Raw genomic sequence first — 19,209 nt, 5'->3', positions numbered from 1 at the left:
AGTATTTTTCTTTTTTGAAAGAATCATCACTTTGTAAAAAAAATTTAAATTGATATTCACATTAGGGTCATTATCGCTTCTGTGAGGCGCTCTCGTTGCTGGGAGAACATGAATGGGCCCTGGAAGCTAATGAGAGAGCCCAGGAACTCTGCAAGAATATTCCTGAGCGAGTTAAGGATCTTATTCTGCAAAACACAAAGTTAAGGAAGGAAATGGACGAAATTAAAGGTAGCTTTTTCTGTCTTCAAGATATTTTCTGAATACAATAAAGTACCTTAAACTGCAACTTTCCTTTCAAATGACTTAACATTTTTCAGTTGCTGGATTAGTGCTTTCTGTGTTAAATTTCTATAGGTCTGAAAGTGAGTAAAAACAGAAGAAAGAAAATATTTTTTGAGAAAAAGTAAGTTAAAGACAGATTTATTTTTATTTATAAAAATTAACTCAATTAATCTAAAGTTAATTTAATGTTTGTTTAAATAGCACAGAGCACAGAGTTTGCTTGAATTACTATGTTATACACTAACAAGTAAAAATAAGGGGAAAAGAGGCAAGTATCTGAACCCAGCAGTGTCTAATGCCCATTAATCATAATGAGGGGTAGTTGTGGAGGAGTGTAGGAAACAAAGTAATTAAAAAATGTATTTCAGTTGTTTTGTGCTGACTACTACTACCTCTAGATTGTTTTCTTTAGTTTTTTAGTTTCCCCATGCTATAAATTGTAAATCTAAAAAATCCTGAAAACATAACTAACTTTCCTTCTATCTCTGTTGCAGTACTGTAGCTATTAGGGAAGCAGATTGGGAAATATGTTCCATTTAAAGCATAAAAAGTTTAGATTTAGATTCAGCTAAACCACAGAAAATCCCTAGGGGTTAAAACCATATTGAATCTTAGATATATGGAGTAATTGAGCACCAATCATCACATGTAATAATCATAGATTAATTTTAGCATCACTGAAGTTTAATATGTACATCTATTGGGCAATCCCAGTCTAGTCAAATGTATCTTTTGGGTCTGTATATAGAAAAATATAGGATTTGACCCTTCAGGTATTTTTGTTCCCCCTCCACCTTAGTCACTGTTTATTTAGCTGTGTTAAAGTACATGCCTATAAACTAAGCTTTTTTCTCTAAAAGATGCATTAGATTTTATTGTTACACTTGTAAGCTTTATGGCATGTGCCATTATAAAAAAGAATGCAGTCACTATAATTAAAACCAGTTTTCTGTAAAAATTAGTGACCTGAAGAAATTCCCTCCATAACCTCCTTTTCTGTATAGCAGAAACAACATTTGCTATAGCATATTGAGTATGATTGATGTGTAGACAGAAACGGTATAAATGTACACTCTTTATAGAAAACATCACTTTGCTATTTGATTAGAGGTGCTGTCCACTTAGTTCTTTTCTTGCTGGTCAGTAGTCTGAAGAACTTTGAAGAGCTTGGTAGCTTGGCTACATGACCACCTCTTTAAATATGTCTAAGCTATCTGTGATCCATCTATTTATGGGGATTTTTTTGCAATACATATACAGTCTATAGTCTTAAGAATTGCCTATATGACTTACCAACACTGAAAACATCATTTTATTTTCCTTAGAGAATGTGGTTCTTCACGGTCTGATTTATTCAATTCTCAAGAATCAAAAGAAATGGACAAAGAAAGGAGGAAAATACAAGCAGACTCTAAAGACCACAGCTGTCATCAAAAACACAATATCAAGGTAACTTTAATCTTTAAATTGTACTATTACTGATTAGAAATTACTGTTAATAACGTGTGCTTTATAAAAATTGTGGACTTCCTTGATAGACACAGTTTGTATTATTGAGTCCTTAGACACTGTCCCAGAAGCTCTGATAAACTGGAGCTGACAAAACTTGGCTCATTACTCACTATACCAACTTTGATGAGTATTAGGTGACCATATCCACTCCTGAAGGGCTAGCAGCTTTATTCAGCTCATCTGTCCTGCTGCATCATGAAACTGAGTTCCATGCAGATTTCTCCCCTGATGCACACTGTGTGCAGCCTTGCCTTTCTTTCCTGATTTGAAGGAGTAGTTGGAAATTGATTGGACAGGGGTGGAGTTTGGTGCTGGGGGAAGAGAAGAGACTCCCAGCTGGAATAGACAGGGATTGTTTGGGGCTCACTGGAAGAAAGAATCCTAACTGACATTGCCTCAGTGGCCAGAAAACCATCTCTACTTGCCTCCTGGCACAGTCCAACCTTCAGCCACAGGATTTTGGCCAGTCATTACTTACTGCCACAAACAGTAGGCTGCTTAGTGAACAAAAATGCAGTATTTCCAACCTCAAACATTCAAAAAAGTAGTTTTTTTTTTTTTTAATTTGCTGTCCTGTTTGAGTTTTTAGTGTGCATTCAGGTCACATTTTTAAACTCTTCTCCGCAACCGTAAAAGCTATGGGTAAAACTCCTGGTCCAGCTGAAATCAGTGGGTGTCTTGCCAGGATTTCACACCAGAAACTTTTTAATATGAAACCTGAGGTTCTCATGCTTTAATGTGATTCCAGGAGCTCGGGGTTTCAGTAAAACACCAAATATCGGGACAGATTTGCAATGAAGTTCAGATGGGAAATTCCAGTTCACATCACTAGAAACAACACTGTTTGTACCTGAGCAACAAGACCAGACATTAGATAAATGATAGAGAATAGATAGGAAAGACTGAAAACAATCTGTAACAGGACACCTAGTATTGACTTCAGATGTAAATCACTGGAAAGTATTGTAAATTCCCTGGAAAGCGATACCTTAGTAACATATAGGAATAAGTAATGATGGTTGCAGGAAAAAAACCAGGAGTACTTGTGGCACCTTAGAGACTAACAAATTTATTAGAGTATAAGCAGAGTAAATCTCTGTTAAGAATTTAGGCCTGGTATACTTCAGTGGGAAAAAACATGGCAGTGTAGATGTTTCAGTACAAACGTCTAGTGTAGATGGGATTTGAAAAGGTTCAGTTTATCCTGTCTTGCAACAAGGGTATTCTTGACTGGTACAAATCATATTACACTAGTACAGGGGCTGGCAACCTTTCTGAAGTGGTGTGCCAAGCCTTCATTTATTCACTGTAATTTAAGGTTTCATGTGCCAGTACTACATTTTAATGTTTTTAGAAGGTCTCTCTATAATATATAATTAAACTATTGTTGTATGTAAAGTAAATAAGGTTTTTAAAATGTTTAAGAAGCTTCATTTTAAATTAAATTGCAGATCTTATCAGTTTAGTGTGATCCTTACCCTTGCCCTTGCTTTTCCTTGCTGAGTTTTCCAATGTCTGGCACGTACTTGGAACTTGAAGCTGCACGCAGGCTTCTGAGTGATCAGTTCTTAACTGGCTCTGAGAGGGATAGAGGACAGATTTCATGTGTGAAAATACCTGTTCATACAGGTGTGTGGATCCAAATGCTGAAAGCATTGCGAACACAATTTTCTTCAAACAGTTAAATTTCACTGGCAGGGACATCCATCAGGTCAGAACAGAGGCCCCATGATCTCTCTCGGTAGCTATAAGTGCAGTCCACAGAACTCCAAACTTTGATGCCCACAATTCTGAGCTTTTTAACTGAATGAGCTGCATTTCGAAATCTTCAACACCTATCCACTGAAAATAGACAAATCCAAGTCGCTTTCATTGAACTTCTCAGGTTTAATTAGAAAAGAAAGCATTGGGCCAAATCACTGGAAATCTTGCAATCTGTCAGAAAATTCCAATTCCAGTTCTTGCATGTACATTCCAATCTCATCGACGCTGACAGTGCAATGTGTCGATAGCTCTTTTATGTGTTGGAAGTAGCAGAAAGTCGTAGTTCAAATATCCTGAGAAAAAACTGCTAGTTTTACAACAAATGCCTTTCATAAAGATCCAGAACCATTTGCCCCGCACCCTTGAGACGGAGGTTGAGTTCGTTTAGGTGAGTGGTGATGTCAGTTAAAAACATGAGCTTACGCAGCCATTTGTCATCATCCAGTTTGGGGTGGTTTTGTCCTTTTTCTGACAAAAGGGCCTTGATTGCATCAAAACAGTTTACAAAGCGCATCAAAACCTTGCCACGGCTTAGCCACCAAATGTTGCTGTGAAGTGGAATGTCATTCTGAGCACTGTCCATTTCTTCTAGCAGTGCTTGAAACTGTCTGTTAGTCAAAGCAGATCAAGCAACAACGACATTCACAATTTGCACCGCTGTATTCATCACATTATTAAGCTCTGAATTAGAAATTTTAGCACACAGGTTTTCTTGATGGATGATAGAGTGAAATTTGAGTGTTGGGCGGCCAATTTGATCTTCAGGTAACTTTACAAATCCCTTTTTTTTCCCGACCATGGCAGGAGCACCATCTGTTGTCACACAAAATATTTTTCCGATGTCAACTCCTCGTTCTTCAAAATGGTTTACAAAAGTTTCCGCTATATCTTCCCCCTTTGTTGTGTCATGCAGGCATTTTAGGCAACAAAGTTCCTCTTGGGTTTCATTGGAAGCACAATATCTTGCAACAACTGCCAAATGTGGAAAGTCGTTTATATCCATGCTCTCATCAACTGCAACACTAAACACTGCTGTGTCTTTTAATGCAGTTTTCTGCTTTCCGTTAATGTTTTCTGCCATTTCATTTATGCATGTCTCAACTGTTCTGGCAGAGACAGGCAGTTCTTTTATTCTAGATACGCATCTTTATTTGGTAAATCATTGAAAAAAACCTCCGAATTGCTGAGAAAAACTTCTTTTATATATTTCCCATCTGTAAATGGCTTTCCGTTTTTTGCAATGCACTGTGCAATCTTGTAACTTCCTTCTGTGGCTTGATTTTTACTTATACTTAAGCATTTAAAAAACACTGCTTTGCTTCTCATATCCTGCTACTGCCTTTTTGATTGATTCAGTCTTGTCTGCTTCGTTTGAAATTGTCATCTAACGCTTGATGTGTGACAAACAACACTTTCCCAACAGAAAGCACAAACAGCACAGTCCTTCTTTTGAATAAATCCAAATGTATCTGTCCAAGAAGGCTGGGACTCAAAATCATCTCACATGCTGCCTTTGACCCCTGCATTAGTGTAAAGTGTGTTTACACTGTTGGAATGACAGCACTGGCTACAGGGCTGGGATAAACAAGGCATTATTTGCTCAGCTCTGGCTAGGACCAAGATAAAGCTGTATGCGCAAACGGAATGAAACTGAACAAAAAGCTGTCACTCTCTGAAGGCATTCTTTCCTTTTAAATTCAACTTTTCTGCCTCTTTCTGACTCCGTTTAGCATTATCAATTACTAGAAATTAATAGGTTAGTTATGCTGTGTACTAATGGAGGCATGATGATTCATAATGTGGCTCTTACAGCAATGTAAAAAGACATTTACCTGCTATGTAAATGTGAAAGAAATTCTGCCTAGCAACGTGAAAACAAGGTCTGGCTAGAACCAAAACTGATGTGGTTTCATTTCTCAGTAGATGACTCAGAAGAGCAGAGTAGCAAAATAGAAAGTAAGATTGAGCAATGAATTAATTGGAATGCTCTCACTGAAAAGAGGAAGTATATGAAAGGAGGTTTCAGAGTAACAGCCGTGTTAGTCTGTATTCGCAAAAAGAAAAGGAGTACTTGTGGCACCTTAGAGACTAACCAATTTATTTGAGCCTAAGCTTTCGTGAGCTACAGCTCACTTCATTGGATGCATACTGTGGAAACTGCAGAAGACATTATATACACAGAGACCATGAAACAATACCTCCTCCCACCCCACTCTCCTGCTGGTAATAGCTGATCTAAAGTGATCACTCTCCTTACAATGTGTATGATAATCAAGTTGGGCCATTTCCAGCACAAATCCAGGTTTTCTAACCCTCCGCACCCCCCCTCCCCCCCACACAAACTCACTCTCCTGCTGGTAATAGCCCATCCAAAGTGACCACTCTCTTTACAATGTGTATGATAATCAAGGAGGACTTTAAAGCTTCAGTTCTTATGTATTAGTGGGTAGACTGCCTCTTGTGAAAACATGCCACCTGTTGTTGAGCTAGGAACATCTTCATAAAATAGGTCAGTATACGCTGTCTCCTTTAAACTGATAAATACTTTCTGTACTACTGAATTAAAAGGGGTAATATTTTAATGCAGTTTAGATAATAAAATTAATATGAATTTGAAATTGAATTTCAGTAATACATTATAGAAAGGAAACAAGTGCCTTTTGAAACTTGGTATCCTAGAAAAATGGTGTGAATTTAAAGAACTAGTATAAAAGAGGAGTTTCCATCGCTTGATATGGGAGGGAGACACTATCTTATTTCAGATTATCAGTGTTGCAATAAACTCTTACTGTAACAAACTTTGAACAGTAGCTTAAAGAATATTTAAAAGACTTGGTATGTCTTAGGAAATTGTATAGTTGTATCCATGCAAAATGTAGATGGATAATATTTTAAACTGTCATCTATTTGTTTTATTTAAACTACAGTTAACTTTATGCGGGTGCAAATATTTGGCCTTATCATGCACACTTAATATTTTGGAGGGGGGCTTATGGTGAGCATCTCCTTTGTATGTGTGAGAGAGAGGGGTGGCAACATTTCAGTTCCTTTAAGAACTATAATTGATAAGCGTTCCATAGTATGAGAACAAAGAGGTCACTCATTAATATTCAGTAAGCATAGAACAGTATCACATGTATTCCTGCAAACACTGTTGTTTGAAAAATAGCCCTCCTGGTTTAGGTTTGAAAAGAATATAAATTACAGCATGACTCTCTATTTGAAGCAGAAAAGTCTTCAACTTGTATAATGTAAAGGATATCAGGGAAGGGAAAAAAGCATGAGTGTAGAAGGTGAAGAGCTCACATTTATTTGCTTCCTGGAAAGGCTTTTTGAAGAAAACATACTGTTCTCCTTAGAAGAAGGGGTCAATATTGGTTTAATGTGCAGAGTTGGAAATTTCTCTGTGGAATAAGGTGGATTATAGAATCCAATCAAAGTTGAAAGAGTTTCTTAAACACTGTGGTTACTGAATATTAGTGTAATTGAGGAAATTGGAGGGATGATCTAGGCTCCCTCTTTGTGTTCCCTGTGATATCTCATCTACTCTCCACAAATTCAACCCCCAGTCCCTCTTTCCCCTCATCCTCACCCTCCCCACTATGAGGCTTGGCCTGAGGGTTGTCATACTGAGACCCTTAGATGGCTGGGGTTGCTGCCAGAGCAATGCATCTAGGAGCTGTGTTGCTCAGCCTCTTGGGGATCAGTTTCCCCTTCTGCCTTCCCCCTCTTAAATATCCCAGAAGCCTTGGAGTGGGCAGAAAAATGTGGGGGAGCTGATACATTAGAGACAGAGGAGCACAGCTGTGCTGTTCTGACAGCTGCCCTAGCCTAAACTTTCAGTGAGGAGATGAAGGGTGTGAAGGGGGGAGCAGAACGACCCCTTGTGGACAGTTTAACTTTGATTGGTCTCTACAGCTTAACAGTATCTTCAGTTTTATTTAAACAAACAAACAGGGAAATTTAAAGATTAGGATTTTATTAAAATTTTACTGTTTTGTATGTGTGCTTTTAAGTTTGGGCATTTGTTTTTAGCAACCTTATTATTTTTAACAACTCTTCCCCAAGCAAATTAACACTTATCAGCCAAGGTAGTACCTACACAACCTTACCTATGTCCTCTGTGACATGTCACATGCATACAATATCACTCTAAAATTACTGTGCTTGTGCATTCCTAGCATACAGTGAACAATTATACTACAAACAGAACACTCCTTACTAATAGCAACAAAATTTAGTAAACATTCAATATTACAACAAGAACAAAAATCTTAAAAATGATGAAGGTTCCAAAGGGCAAATGGCTCCCAAAACAAAATCACAAACTAGAAAAGAGAATCCTTCCACAGAATCATTGCCATCTCTCATGAGGCAGAGTTAAGATTGTCTGGATGTCACTTTGAGACTTCGATAATTTTTGATTTGCTTACAGTAGAGATAGTGTGGGATTTCAGAGAGGATATGTATGTATGAGAAGTTGATGAGAATAGATGTATGGCTTTACCCTTGCTTTCTTTGTTTTTGTGGTTTTGAGTTGGGGAGTGTTTGCCCATAGCAAGTGAAAATGTTTTTACAAAGTTTTTTATATTTTTTAATTCTTGTCAGTATTATATGCAATCATGACATCTATGCCTGTGGCACTACCAAAAGTCTTGAATTTTAGAGACAGCCCTGAAGATCTGAGCTACCAAAAGTACGGTGGTGTGATACCTGCCAAATTGGTGACAAAATTAGAATTTGACTAAATATCTTCTTCCTGATACATTGTGATTGGATGTAGCTCTTGTGGGTATTTAGCTGAAATACGGTACTAATAAAGCAAACCATGTAAGGTAGAAGCTTGTGTTGTGCTATTGTTTTAGATTGCCCATAAGTATGCTGCATGTTTCGTTGACAGAGACCAGTCCCAGTTGCTACCTTAAAGAGACTGCAGTCTAAATTTTAGATGTGACACAGCAAGTGGGAGTGCCATATGGTAGGAAGAGATGAGAAAGACGACAAAGATTAAAGTAGTGCAATAATGCAACTGTGCTGCTTATGCAATGTGCACACAATGGTCTGTCCATCGAGCTTTTTATTTAAAAAAAAAAATGAAATTGGCATTATTTATTCACTTCTTGTTGGCATAGAAGAAGCAGTACTTAGATGAAGTGAGGTTAGTGGCCTGGCAGACTACAGTAAGAAAAGCATGACAAAGAAAGTCATAGAGATACTTGTGGGAGAAACAGATGAACAGGGCTTTGAGGCTGGTTCACTGGTAGAGTGGAAGGGTTGGATGGAGGTTATGATATTGGAACAAATATTTAGGTCCTGATCCTGCAAACTCTTCCATATGAATTGACTGTGTAGATATGTGGTGCCCCATTGACATTAGTGAGTTCTCGGCTGCACTTCAGCGGGCGGTTCTCAGGTGACCGCGCTCGGAGGCAGCATTTTGGCGGCACGGTGTCCTACGGGTGCACACAACTGCCCCAGGGGGCGCCATTGCGTCCGCAGGCACCACGTTGAGGACCCCTGGTCTAATGTATTTACAGTGAATGAGAACATAAGTGAGTTCCTTTTACTCACCAAAGTTGATCACTTCTAATTTTACTTTTTTTAAGAGAAATTTGTCCCTATTTTAGTTCTTTAACTATTGATATCATAACCTATTTTTAATATTTTATTTTATTCGGATAATACTTATCATTATCTGTAGCATAAACATAGTTCTACTATGTCATTGGAACTTCATATTTATCTAATATATGTTTTCTGTGAAAAATCAAGTTTGTTTATTTGTTGTTAGGTGACTACTGATTCTATAAGTGCAAAAAATAAAGACTGGTCTTCAGCACTTCCATCAGGTGAGTTAATTTTTAATTGACTGAGTTAGCTCTAAAAGTAATGGAAATTTAATTTAGGGGGTGTGTCTTTTTTCCCCTTCTTAAATAACTGTGTCACAGTCAAGCAGACTTGAAAATACTGTATACCAAAATCTCAGTAAACTGTCATTTGTCTTATGTTTTCCCCCCTTCAATTGTCATATTGCTCTTCTCTTATCCAGCTGTCCCCTTCCTGTTTTATTCATCCATTGTTAATTAGATCTTACTCATCAGTATGCATTTGGAATTGAAAGTGGAACTAAACAGACCAACGTATATGAGTCAGGCAATAGCAGCAGGTTAGACTATCCCTTTGGACGGGAGATGGATCACTTAGTGATTACCTGTTCTGTTCATTCCTTCTGAAGCAGTGGTTCTCAACCTTTCCAGACTACTGTACCTTTTTCAGAATTCTGATTTGTCTTGTGTACTCCCAAGTTTCACCTCACTTAAAAACTACTTGCTTATAAAATCAGACATAAAAATACAAAAGTGTCACAGCACACTATTACTGAAAAATTGCTTACTTTTTCATTTTTACCATATAATTATAAAATACATCTATTGGAATACAAATACATTTCAGTGTATAATATATAGAGCAATATAAACAAGTCATTGTCTGTATGAAATTTTAGTTTGTACGGACTTCAGTAGTGCTTTTTCTGTAGCCTGTTCTAAAATTAGGCAAATATCTAGATGAGTTGACGTACCCCCTGGAAGACATCTGCATACCCCTACGGATACATTTACCCCTGGTTGAGAACCACTGCTCTGAAAACCTGGCATTGGCCACTGCTGGAAGACACGATATTGGGCTAGATGGACCTTTGGTCTGACCCAGTACAGCTGTCATTGTTATGTTTGGTCCAAAATTAGAATGCACCATTTTTCTTAGTGTGCATGTATAACTTTAAGATACATAATGATTTCAAGATGCATAGTTTACTGATGAATGCCAAAATCAAAGCCCAACATATTTAAAAAGAAAAACTGTAATCGGGGAGAAAAAGCACTTAAAGCTATAGCGGTTTCCATGCCCTCCACCCTACCCCCCCAACCCTTAGTTATTTTTTAGTTTAGACCATATAAAAAGGTACGATGCAGTTCATTGTTTTATGTGGCAAGTAACTGTAAACACTGAAGCATAGCTCCACTAAACTCTTTTTTCTGTATATTGGAATGAGGCAGGTTACTAAACGGAGAGTAATGTCGGAATAAAGACACTGCATATAGGTGGAGGGAAAAAGTAGAGAAATTGAGAAATAGAGGATGTTCACATAACTGTCAGTAGCTGGCTATTTTGAGGTCTAGAAATGTTTCCTCTTATAATTATATGTATTTTGGGGAAATCTGGCTTCCATTTGGTATAAATTAGAAGTTAAACAATCAAGGGATATAGTGTGTAGAGATCACATAGCTCTCTAGCTATTGACCCCATACACACTAGCCGTCACTATCCATTCCATATAGATTCCATCAATTTTTGGATAAGAACTTGTTTCTTGGACCAAAAAAAAAAAAAAAATCTCTTGATAGAGGATCATCCCCATTGCAGGGGTGTGTGGGGGTGGGGCTTCTGTTTCTGTGCCAAAGATGGAGATTTTAAGAGTTATGTAATAGTCCTCTTCAAAAAGAGTCTGCCTTTCCTAAATGTAGTTAACAATGTTGATATTTCCTGATAACAGTAGTAAGTGGTTGAGGAGGCATGAGAGTTACTCTTTGCATTCAGAGCTTGTTCTTGTTTAAAATGGTTATATAGAGTTGCAGACATTCCTGGTTGCTGAATGAAGTGTGTGTTTACAATCTGAGGGCTTGTTCCTGCAAGGCACAGGGCCCTGTAGCCTGACCACGCAAAAGTTAAATACATGCTGCTTCTTTAAGTAGTGTCCCTATGTGTGCTCCACTATAGGTTTGCGTGCGTCCCTGTGCTGCCGATCGGAGAATTACAATAGCAGTCCATCCTGCCCACGTAGCTCCTCGCTTGCCACGAGGCTAGCCAGCATGCACGGGCATTTCCCTCTCAGTTCCTTCTCAACCACTCCTGGCTAGAGACGGAGTTGAGAGCTGTCTGTTCATGGATCGTTAATGCTCCGTGGATTTGCAAATTTAGCCTCATTTGAAGCTTTTTTTTCTTCAAGTACCTTCAGTTTTTCAGTTGGCCATGCCAAAAAAAAAAAAAAACTGGGAAAAAGAGAAGAAAAAGAAAAGAAGAAAGGGTTTGCCTCCTGTCAATCGTGGGACCTCCTGGACCAGTCAGGATATGCCTGACTCTCCAGGCTTCAAGAAGTGTCCGACCTGCGAGGAATCCATCCCGGTAACAGAGGGACACTTGCAATGCGTTTGCTGCTTGGGGGAACAGCACAATCCACAAAAGTGTGATTGATGCCAGCAGCTAAAACCCAAGTCCAAGAAGGACAGAGAATTGAAGCTTAAACTTCTGCTTACAGAGTCGGCCCTTCAACCTCCGGAGTCCCGGTGAGAGCTATAACTGCAACCTTTTATGTCAAAGGCAGGTGATTTCAAGGAGACGAGCCACTCACTCAAGACCTTTAAGAAAAGGTCTGAGTCCCCACAGCGAACCCAGATTGAGCTGGAAATGTTCCTCGGCTCCATCCTTACCATTGGTACTATTGGCATCAATGCTGAGTAGATTGACTACTCAAGGCTCTCAAGGTACTGAGCCGACTGAGCAAGTCAGTCATCCCAAAGACCCAATGGCATGGGCAAGGAAGCTCTGCTACTAAGAGGGTGTGAAAAACATAAAAAGTCCACCCTAGGGAAGCCACATTGTCACGTCAACAGCACCAACACTGGTGCACGTGGCACGGGCGGACCATTTGGTCAGGCCCAGGTTGCTGTCTCCATCAGTACAAGCCAATCAGCAATGACAACTACTGGCACCAACGCTCCCTGCACTGACAGAATTCTGGTGTGCATCTGACCTCTCCATATCTGAAGTACCGGACTCACCCATACTCCGCACCAGAGCCCTGGTACCGAGCTCCCCCAGGGCATTGGAATCGATGGCTTCTCCGTGCCGTGCACTGCCCTTCTCCTCAGAGGAATTGAAGAGTTAGCAAGAGGGGGACCTGGTTTTCCAGTGCTCCTCATACCCGCCATACTGGCCTCAACTCCAGCATAGACAACAGGTATACCGCCTGCCAGCCCCTCAACCTCCATGGTATGGGCAGCCCCGGTATCAGCTGCCAGCCTGCTACCCCCAGTGGCCATACTGGGACCAGCCCAGAGACAGAAAACCTCCAGGGTCCTAGTGTGATACAGCAATCTAGGAGATACCCTCCTTCAGCAGCAGCATCAAGGACCACGGAACCTGCTGTACAACTGATGGAGGAAATCGAGCCTTCAGGCAGAAAGAGAGGGTATCCTTCAAGCCTGTGTGTCGTTCTCCTCGCCTGATCAGGCGGTGATGCCTCCTCCGCCATCCAGATGACTTCATGATGACTTCATGGCGGATGACTTCAAGTCATTGCAGGATTGGCCCAGAGTGTTGCAGAAGCCCTACAAATTCAGCTACATGAGGTGACTGAACCACAAACTGGTAGATATTCTACATACTTCCACCTCTGCCTAAGTGTGCTCCCTGTGAATGAGGTGCTTCCATACCCTGCCAGAATCGTATGGCAGACCCCAGCCTCTGCACTGCCAATGTGTAAGTGGGTGGACAAAAAGTACTATGTTGGCAAAGGGCACAGAGTTCCTGTTTTCTCACCTGCCTCTGAACTCTATTATAGTGGACGCAGTTAGTTCTAGGGGCCTCCAGTACCAATCTAGGTCCACTCCTTCTGAGCGGGACAGAAAATACTTGTTCGGCAGGAAAGCATACTCATCTGCCTCTCTGCAGTTATGGGTGGCTAACTACCAGGCTTTTTATTGGCCAAGTTCTACCAGAATTACAGGAAGTTAAATTATTTTATTGAACAGCTGCCAGATTCTTATAAAGACCAATTCTCGGCCATAATCAGAGAGGGCCAACTGGTAGCGAAGACATTCCTCCAATCCGCTCTAGATGCAGCAGGTACGGCAGCGTGCCTGATTTCCACTGCAGTGGTTATGAGAAGGACTTCGTGGCTATAGTCATCAGGTTTCCCCAAAGAGTTCCAGGAGACAGTGGAGGACCTCTCCTGTGAGGGAATGAAGCTGTTCACTGAGAAGACGGATGCATCCCTTCACACACAGAAGGGTTCTTCGGTGACCCTCCGCTCACTGGGAATTTACACTCCAGCCTAGAAGAGGAAGCATAGCCCTCAGCCACAATTTAAGCCTTGTTCATTGCAATATATGCCTCAGTATCAATCACAGAGGCCCTATGAACCTCAAAGGAAGAAACTGAGGTTCCCTAAGCGGAAGCAGTCAGGACCACAAACGACTTTGTCACAGCCATCAATATCAAAATGGTAGTTTTGACGAGTTGTTTGAGGTGGCCGTAGAACACTCTCTCTACTACCACACACTGGGAAATCCCTCTCCTCCTTTCAGAGATGGCCTCTCCCCATTTTACAGCATCTGGGAACAGATAACCTCTGACAAGTGGGTGTTTGAAATCGTCCAGAACCGGCCAATGGGAGCTATGGGGGCAGCGCACGGAGACCCACTGCCCATCTCCCTACAGGGGCCACAAAGACTTGCTAGCAGCCAGCCACTTCTGGGAGCAGCATGGGGCTATGGCAGGCAGGCAGGCAGCCTGAGCCCTGCTGCACCGCTGGCCAGGAGCCGCCTGTGGTAAGCGCCTCCCAGCTGCAGCCTACACCTCGCACCCTCTCCTGCACCCCTGCCCCAGCCTGGAGCCCACTTCTGCACCCAAACTGCCTACTAAACTCCACACCCTCTTCTACACCCCAATCCCCTGCCCCAGCCCCCTCCTGCACCAAACTACCTCCCAGGAAAAAGACTTGTGTAAAGGGGCCTCACAAAATCTAATAGCCCCGGGCCCACAGGAGAGTTAATCCGGCCCTGCCCTCCTCCTGATGCCTTTCTTTTCTAGCCTTTATATCTATCTTGCACAGAGGTGCCACATGTCTTCAAATTATGCCTAGCTGGCATTATGTAATTAATTTGTCCTATGATAGTTCTGTGAGGGACAACTGAGAACAGGCCACTGTTTGAGGTTGACACTACTGATAATTATTAACTTCTCACTGGGACTCTTGCAGGGGCATCCATGTTTCAGGGCAACATACACCTATGTCATGTCGTTCTTTGTATACTTTTTCTTTTACATGATTTGACCAAAGGCCACCATCAGTTTACCCAAGTCCCCAATGATAGTCACAATTCAGCAGTTTTCCCAGCCTGATGCTAACAGAACTCTGCTCCCCAAATCCTCTAGCAGACGTAGGACTTCAGGTTACCAGACTTACGTCAGCACCACCCCAACAGATGGCTCAACCTCCTTTCAGGATATTTTTTCTGGACAAGGTCACACCCAAGTTGCATCTGAAGTTCACCCCTAAAGTGTCTTCTGCTTTTCGCATGAACCAACTTATTCAGCTTCCAACATTTTACCCTAAACATTTTACCGTAAACACATGGATGAAGAAAAAAATTTTAGACACAAAATCCCAGAAGCTAAAAGACAAATACCACGAGCAGTATAGCAAGGCACACCGGTAGGTCAAACGCCTTGTGAGAGCGGACAAACGGCATTATTTTGATAATCTGGTAACACAAGCAGAGAATGCAGTTGCTCGTGGTGAGCAAGGAACCATCTACAAAATGACGCAGCTTATCAGTGGTAAATGGCAGACACCAACAAACATTCTCATCAGAAACAAACAAGGACACCTACTAACAACCAAAAAAGAACAAGAAAAGCTTTGGACAGAGCATTTCAAAGAATTGCTGAACAGGGAGCCACTTAAAGAGGAAGCAAACATCCAGGAGGCAGAAGAAGATCTTGATGTCAACAGAGCCACCCCAACTAAGGAAGAGATCATTCAAGCCATCAAATCCTTAAAAAATGGGAAAGCTTCTGGCAAGAATAACTTGAATGCAGAATTGTTCAAGGTGAATCCTAAATTAGCAGGACCTATCCTGGCCCCTCTATTTACATCAGACTGGGAAAGGGAAAAAGTGACAGATGAGTGGACCAATGGGGTTATAGTGAATATACCAAAGAAAGGAACTCTCAGTAATTGTAATAACTGGCGTGGTATCACACTTTTATCTGTGCCAAGCAAAGTATTGTGTAAGATCATAGTCCACCGTATATCAGAGGCAGTTGATAGTGTTCTCAGAAAAGAGCAAGCTGGTTTTCTGAAAGGGCGTGGATGCACAGACCAGATCTTCACTCTGCGAAACATAATAGAATGGTGCTTAGAATGACAATGGCAACTCTTCATAAATTTCATAGACTTTGAGAAGGCTTTTGATAGCATTCAGAGGACCACCTATGGTGCATTCTGCGGGCATATGAAATTCCTTTCCGTATAATCAACGTCATCAAAAGCTTCTATTTCAACTTTACATGCAGTGTTGATTACAGTGAGCTCAGTTTTGAACTCAAAACAGGAGTACGTCACGGGCGTGTCATATCTGCAATCCTCTTCAACGTTGCCATCGACTAGGTAATGCAGCGTACAACAGAAGACATGCCAGAGGCATTAAATGGACACTCCTCTCATCCCTTGAAGACTTGAACTTTGCAGATGATGTCGCTCTCCTGTCACATACCCAACACCATATACAAGAAAAAACAATTTGACTCATCACATTCAGCCAGCAAATTGGACTGAAAATCAACTGCAATAAGATAGATATCATGACCTTTAATATTGCCTCACCATCACCAGTATGGATAGAGGATTATGTTCTCACCAATGTAGAAATATTAACATTCTTGGGCAGCACCATCAGCCAGGACGGTGGAACAAGCCAGGAAATCCGGAACAAAATCAGTAAAGCCAGGAACACCTTCAGGAGCTTAAATAGAGTCTGGAAATCATCAAAATACAACACCAAAAGCAAACTCAAGATTTATCAGAGCTGCACTTTATAGTGCAGAATGCTGGGGAATCAGGAAGTATGACATGTCCAAACTGTCTTCATTCCATACAACCTGCCTCCGAAAAATCCTCCCTACCTTTTGGTCCAGAACAGTCTCAAAGCAAGATCTATTGACACAGTGCAGCCAAGAGGATCTGAGCACCACCATTGCCAAGAGGCGCTGGAGATGGATTAGTCATGTGCTTTGGATGGAAACTGATTCCATCACCAGAGTAGCAATAAGACAGACACCTGAAGGCAAGTGGAAACGAGGCTGCCCAAAAACAACATGGTGAAGAGCTGTGGAAGCTGAGTTGAAAACCTTGGGCACAGCTGGGGAGCCATTGAAAGACTTTCCAGGAACAGACAGGAGTGGAGGAGCTTCGTCACTGCCCTAAACACCAAAGGCGTAATAGGAACATCATGATGATGATGATGACACATGGATAACAGAGACCATCCTCCATACGGTTAATGTGAGAAGGGACAGAGCAAAGGCCTTTAGAAAATCCCTGAGACTATTCCTCTCCCTTGTGGATAGATCAAATGATCTATCAAATGATGCAGCTGTTTCAACTCAGCAACTCTCCAAGTGGGTCTCTGGCTGCTTCAAGCTCTTCTATCAATTGCGTCGGGAAATGCCCCCATCGTCAATACATATGAACTCCATGAGATCAGTCTCCTGGTCCATTCTCCGACGTTCTCTCATTCTCTTGCATTCTCCAAGGGTATTCCTAATCAGAGATCTGCAAAACAGCTACCTGCTCATACCTTTGGTGAATACATCTTGGGGAATTTGGCTACAGACTCCCAATTCGGCACCACAGTTCTGTCATCGTATCAGATATGTAGGGCCCTACCAAATTCACGGCAATGAAAAACGCATCACGGACCGTGAAATCTGTTCTTCTGTGTACTTTTACCCTCTGCTATACAGAATTTTTCAAATTGAGGGTCCTGATCCAAAAGGGAGTTGCATGGGGGTTGCAGTACTGCCACCCTTACTTCTGCGTTGCCTTCAGAGCTGGGTGGCCAGAGAGTGGCGGCTGTTGACCAGGTGTCCAGCTCTAAAGGCAACAGCCTGCCAGCAGCAGCACAGAAATAAGGATAGCAATACCATGCCACCCTTACTTCTGCGCTTTTGCCTTCAGATCTGAGTGGTCGGAGAGTGGTGGCTGCTGACTGAGGGCCTTCAGAGCTGGTATCCCAGCTAACAGCCACTGCTCTCCAGCTGCCCAGCTCTGAAGGCAGTGCTACCATCAGCAGCAACGCAGAAGTAAGGGTAGCAGTACCGTAACTCCCCCTACAGCAACTTTGCGACCCCCGCCCACAACTCCTTTTTGCACCTTTGCCTTTGCACCACTGACCGGGAGCCACCCAAGGTAAGCCCATGCCCTGAGCCCCCTCTAAGACAGAGCCCCCTCCTGCACTTCAAACCCCTAATCCCCAGCCCCATCCCAGAGCCCATACCCCCTCCCGCACCCCAACTACCTGCCCCAGCCCGGAGCCCCCTCCCGCATCCTGAACCCTTCATTTCTGGTCTCACCCTGGAGCCTTCACCCCCATTGAGAGCCCTCATCCCCTCCCACACCCTAACCGCCTGCCCCAGTCCAGTGAAAGTGAGTGAGGGTGGGGGAGAGCGAGCCACCGAGGGAGGGGGAATGTAGTCAGCGGGGCCTTGGGGAAGGGGCGGGGCAAGGGTGTTCGGTTTTTTGCGAATAGAAAGTTGGCAACCCTACTCAGGAGTCACCTACAGTGGAACATCCATTGGGACACACAACTCAAAGAACCATCATTACTGCACAAGGTGAGTAACTTCTTAAGTGCTTAAGCACAAAAGTAGTCCTGTTGAGACTACACATGCTTAAATACTTCTGCTGAATTGGGGCCAGAGTAAAGAGCACCTTGCAAGATTGAACTCTAAAACCAGAAGTGGGTACAACACAAAACAATACATGATAGAACCAGAATGTTGAAGAGTAATCTGGTAGTATGAATGATTCTCAGGACAATTAAGCATATATATATATATATATATATATATATATATATATATATATATATATATGTAAAGTACGATGAAGAAAGAAGGTATTTTTGAAGCCAGGAAAAGGTACAAAGGAACACGTCTAGACAACTTTGGGTATAGCGAAGAGATGCAATGTAGTAGGATTATTGGGAAGAGATGTTAGCTGTCAGAATTGTGAAGTATTGCAAGGACTTAATGCAGAAAGATCCTATAAGGCAGTAAAGAGATCTATGAGGGGGGAAAATCATGGTCAGGAGGAAAATCATATTGACAGCTGTATTTGGATAGTCTGGAGAGGCAAAATCTGAGGAGTAAGAAGGTTAAGGAGGCTTTTGTAATAGCTGAGGCAAGAGAGGCCCAAGGCATGAACCCAGGTGTTTTTGAGAGAAAAGGCTAACCCGTTTTAGAGAACGAAGAAATAATAGGGTCTAGTGGAGGATTGAGTTTTTGGGGAAGAGAGAACACACTAAGGCTAAGCAGATAATAGGGCTGTGAATTGCTGTTCCTTAATATGAATTTCTTAGAAAACGTGATACGCTTTTCATTCTGTGCTCTTTAGAGCTTTTCGGGTTTTTGTTTGTTTTTTGTTTTCCTTGTAATTGTCTGTGGTACAAGATATTCTTTGTGTTAATACTGATTTTGGAGGAAATATTTAGGTTGGCCTTGATTTGGGAGGAGGAGTTATGCTGTGCATGTCTGATTGTTACAGTTTTTAGGTGGGTGGAGGGAGTGAGTATTCTTTTCCGGGTT

At 41.7% G+C, this 19,209-nt stretch overlaps 1 protein-coding gene across 3 annotated transcripts in view; it reads left to right on the top strand.

The window, feature by feature from the left end:
* Positions 1-19,209, top strand: part of TTC3 (tetratricopeptide repeat domain 3) — a 131,340-nt gene that overhangs the window by 32,614 nt on the left and 79,517 nt on the right. For all 3 annotated transcript variants that reach the window (XM_073360955.2, XM_078854584.1, XM_078854583.1), the window contains 4 exons: positions 66-228; positions 355-403; positions 1,608-1,731; positions 9,350-9,407. In XM_073360955.2, coding sequence (XP_073217056.2) covers positions 66-228; positions 355-403; positions 1,608-1,731; positions 9,350-9,407 — 394 coding nt within the window. The remainder of the gene's footprint in view (positions 1-65; positions 229-354; positions 404-1,607; positions 1,732-9,349; positions 9,408-19,209) is intronic.

This window comes from Lepidochelys kempii, chromosome 1, assembly GCF_965140285.1.
Source record: "Lepidochelys kempii isolate rLepKem1 chromosome 1, rLepKem1.hap1, whole genome shotgun sequence".
NCBI classification, from domain to species: domain Eukaryota; kingdom Metazoa; phylum Chordata; order Testudines; family Cheloniidae; genus Lepidochelys; species Lepidochelys kempii.
This window is presented reverse-complemented; position numbering and strand designations above follow the sequence as displayed.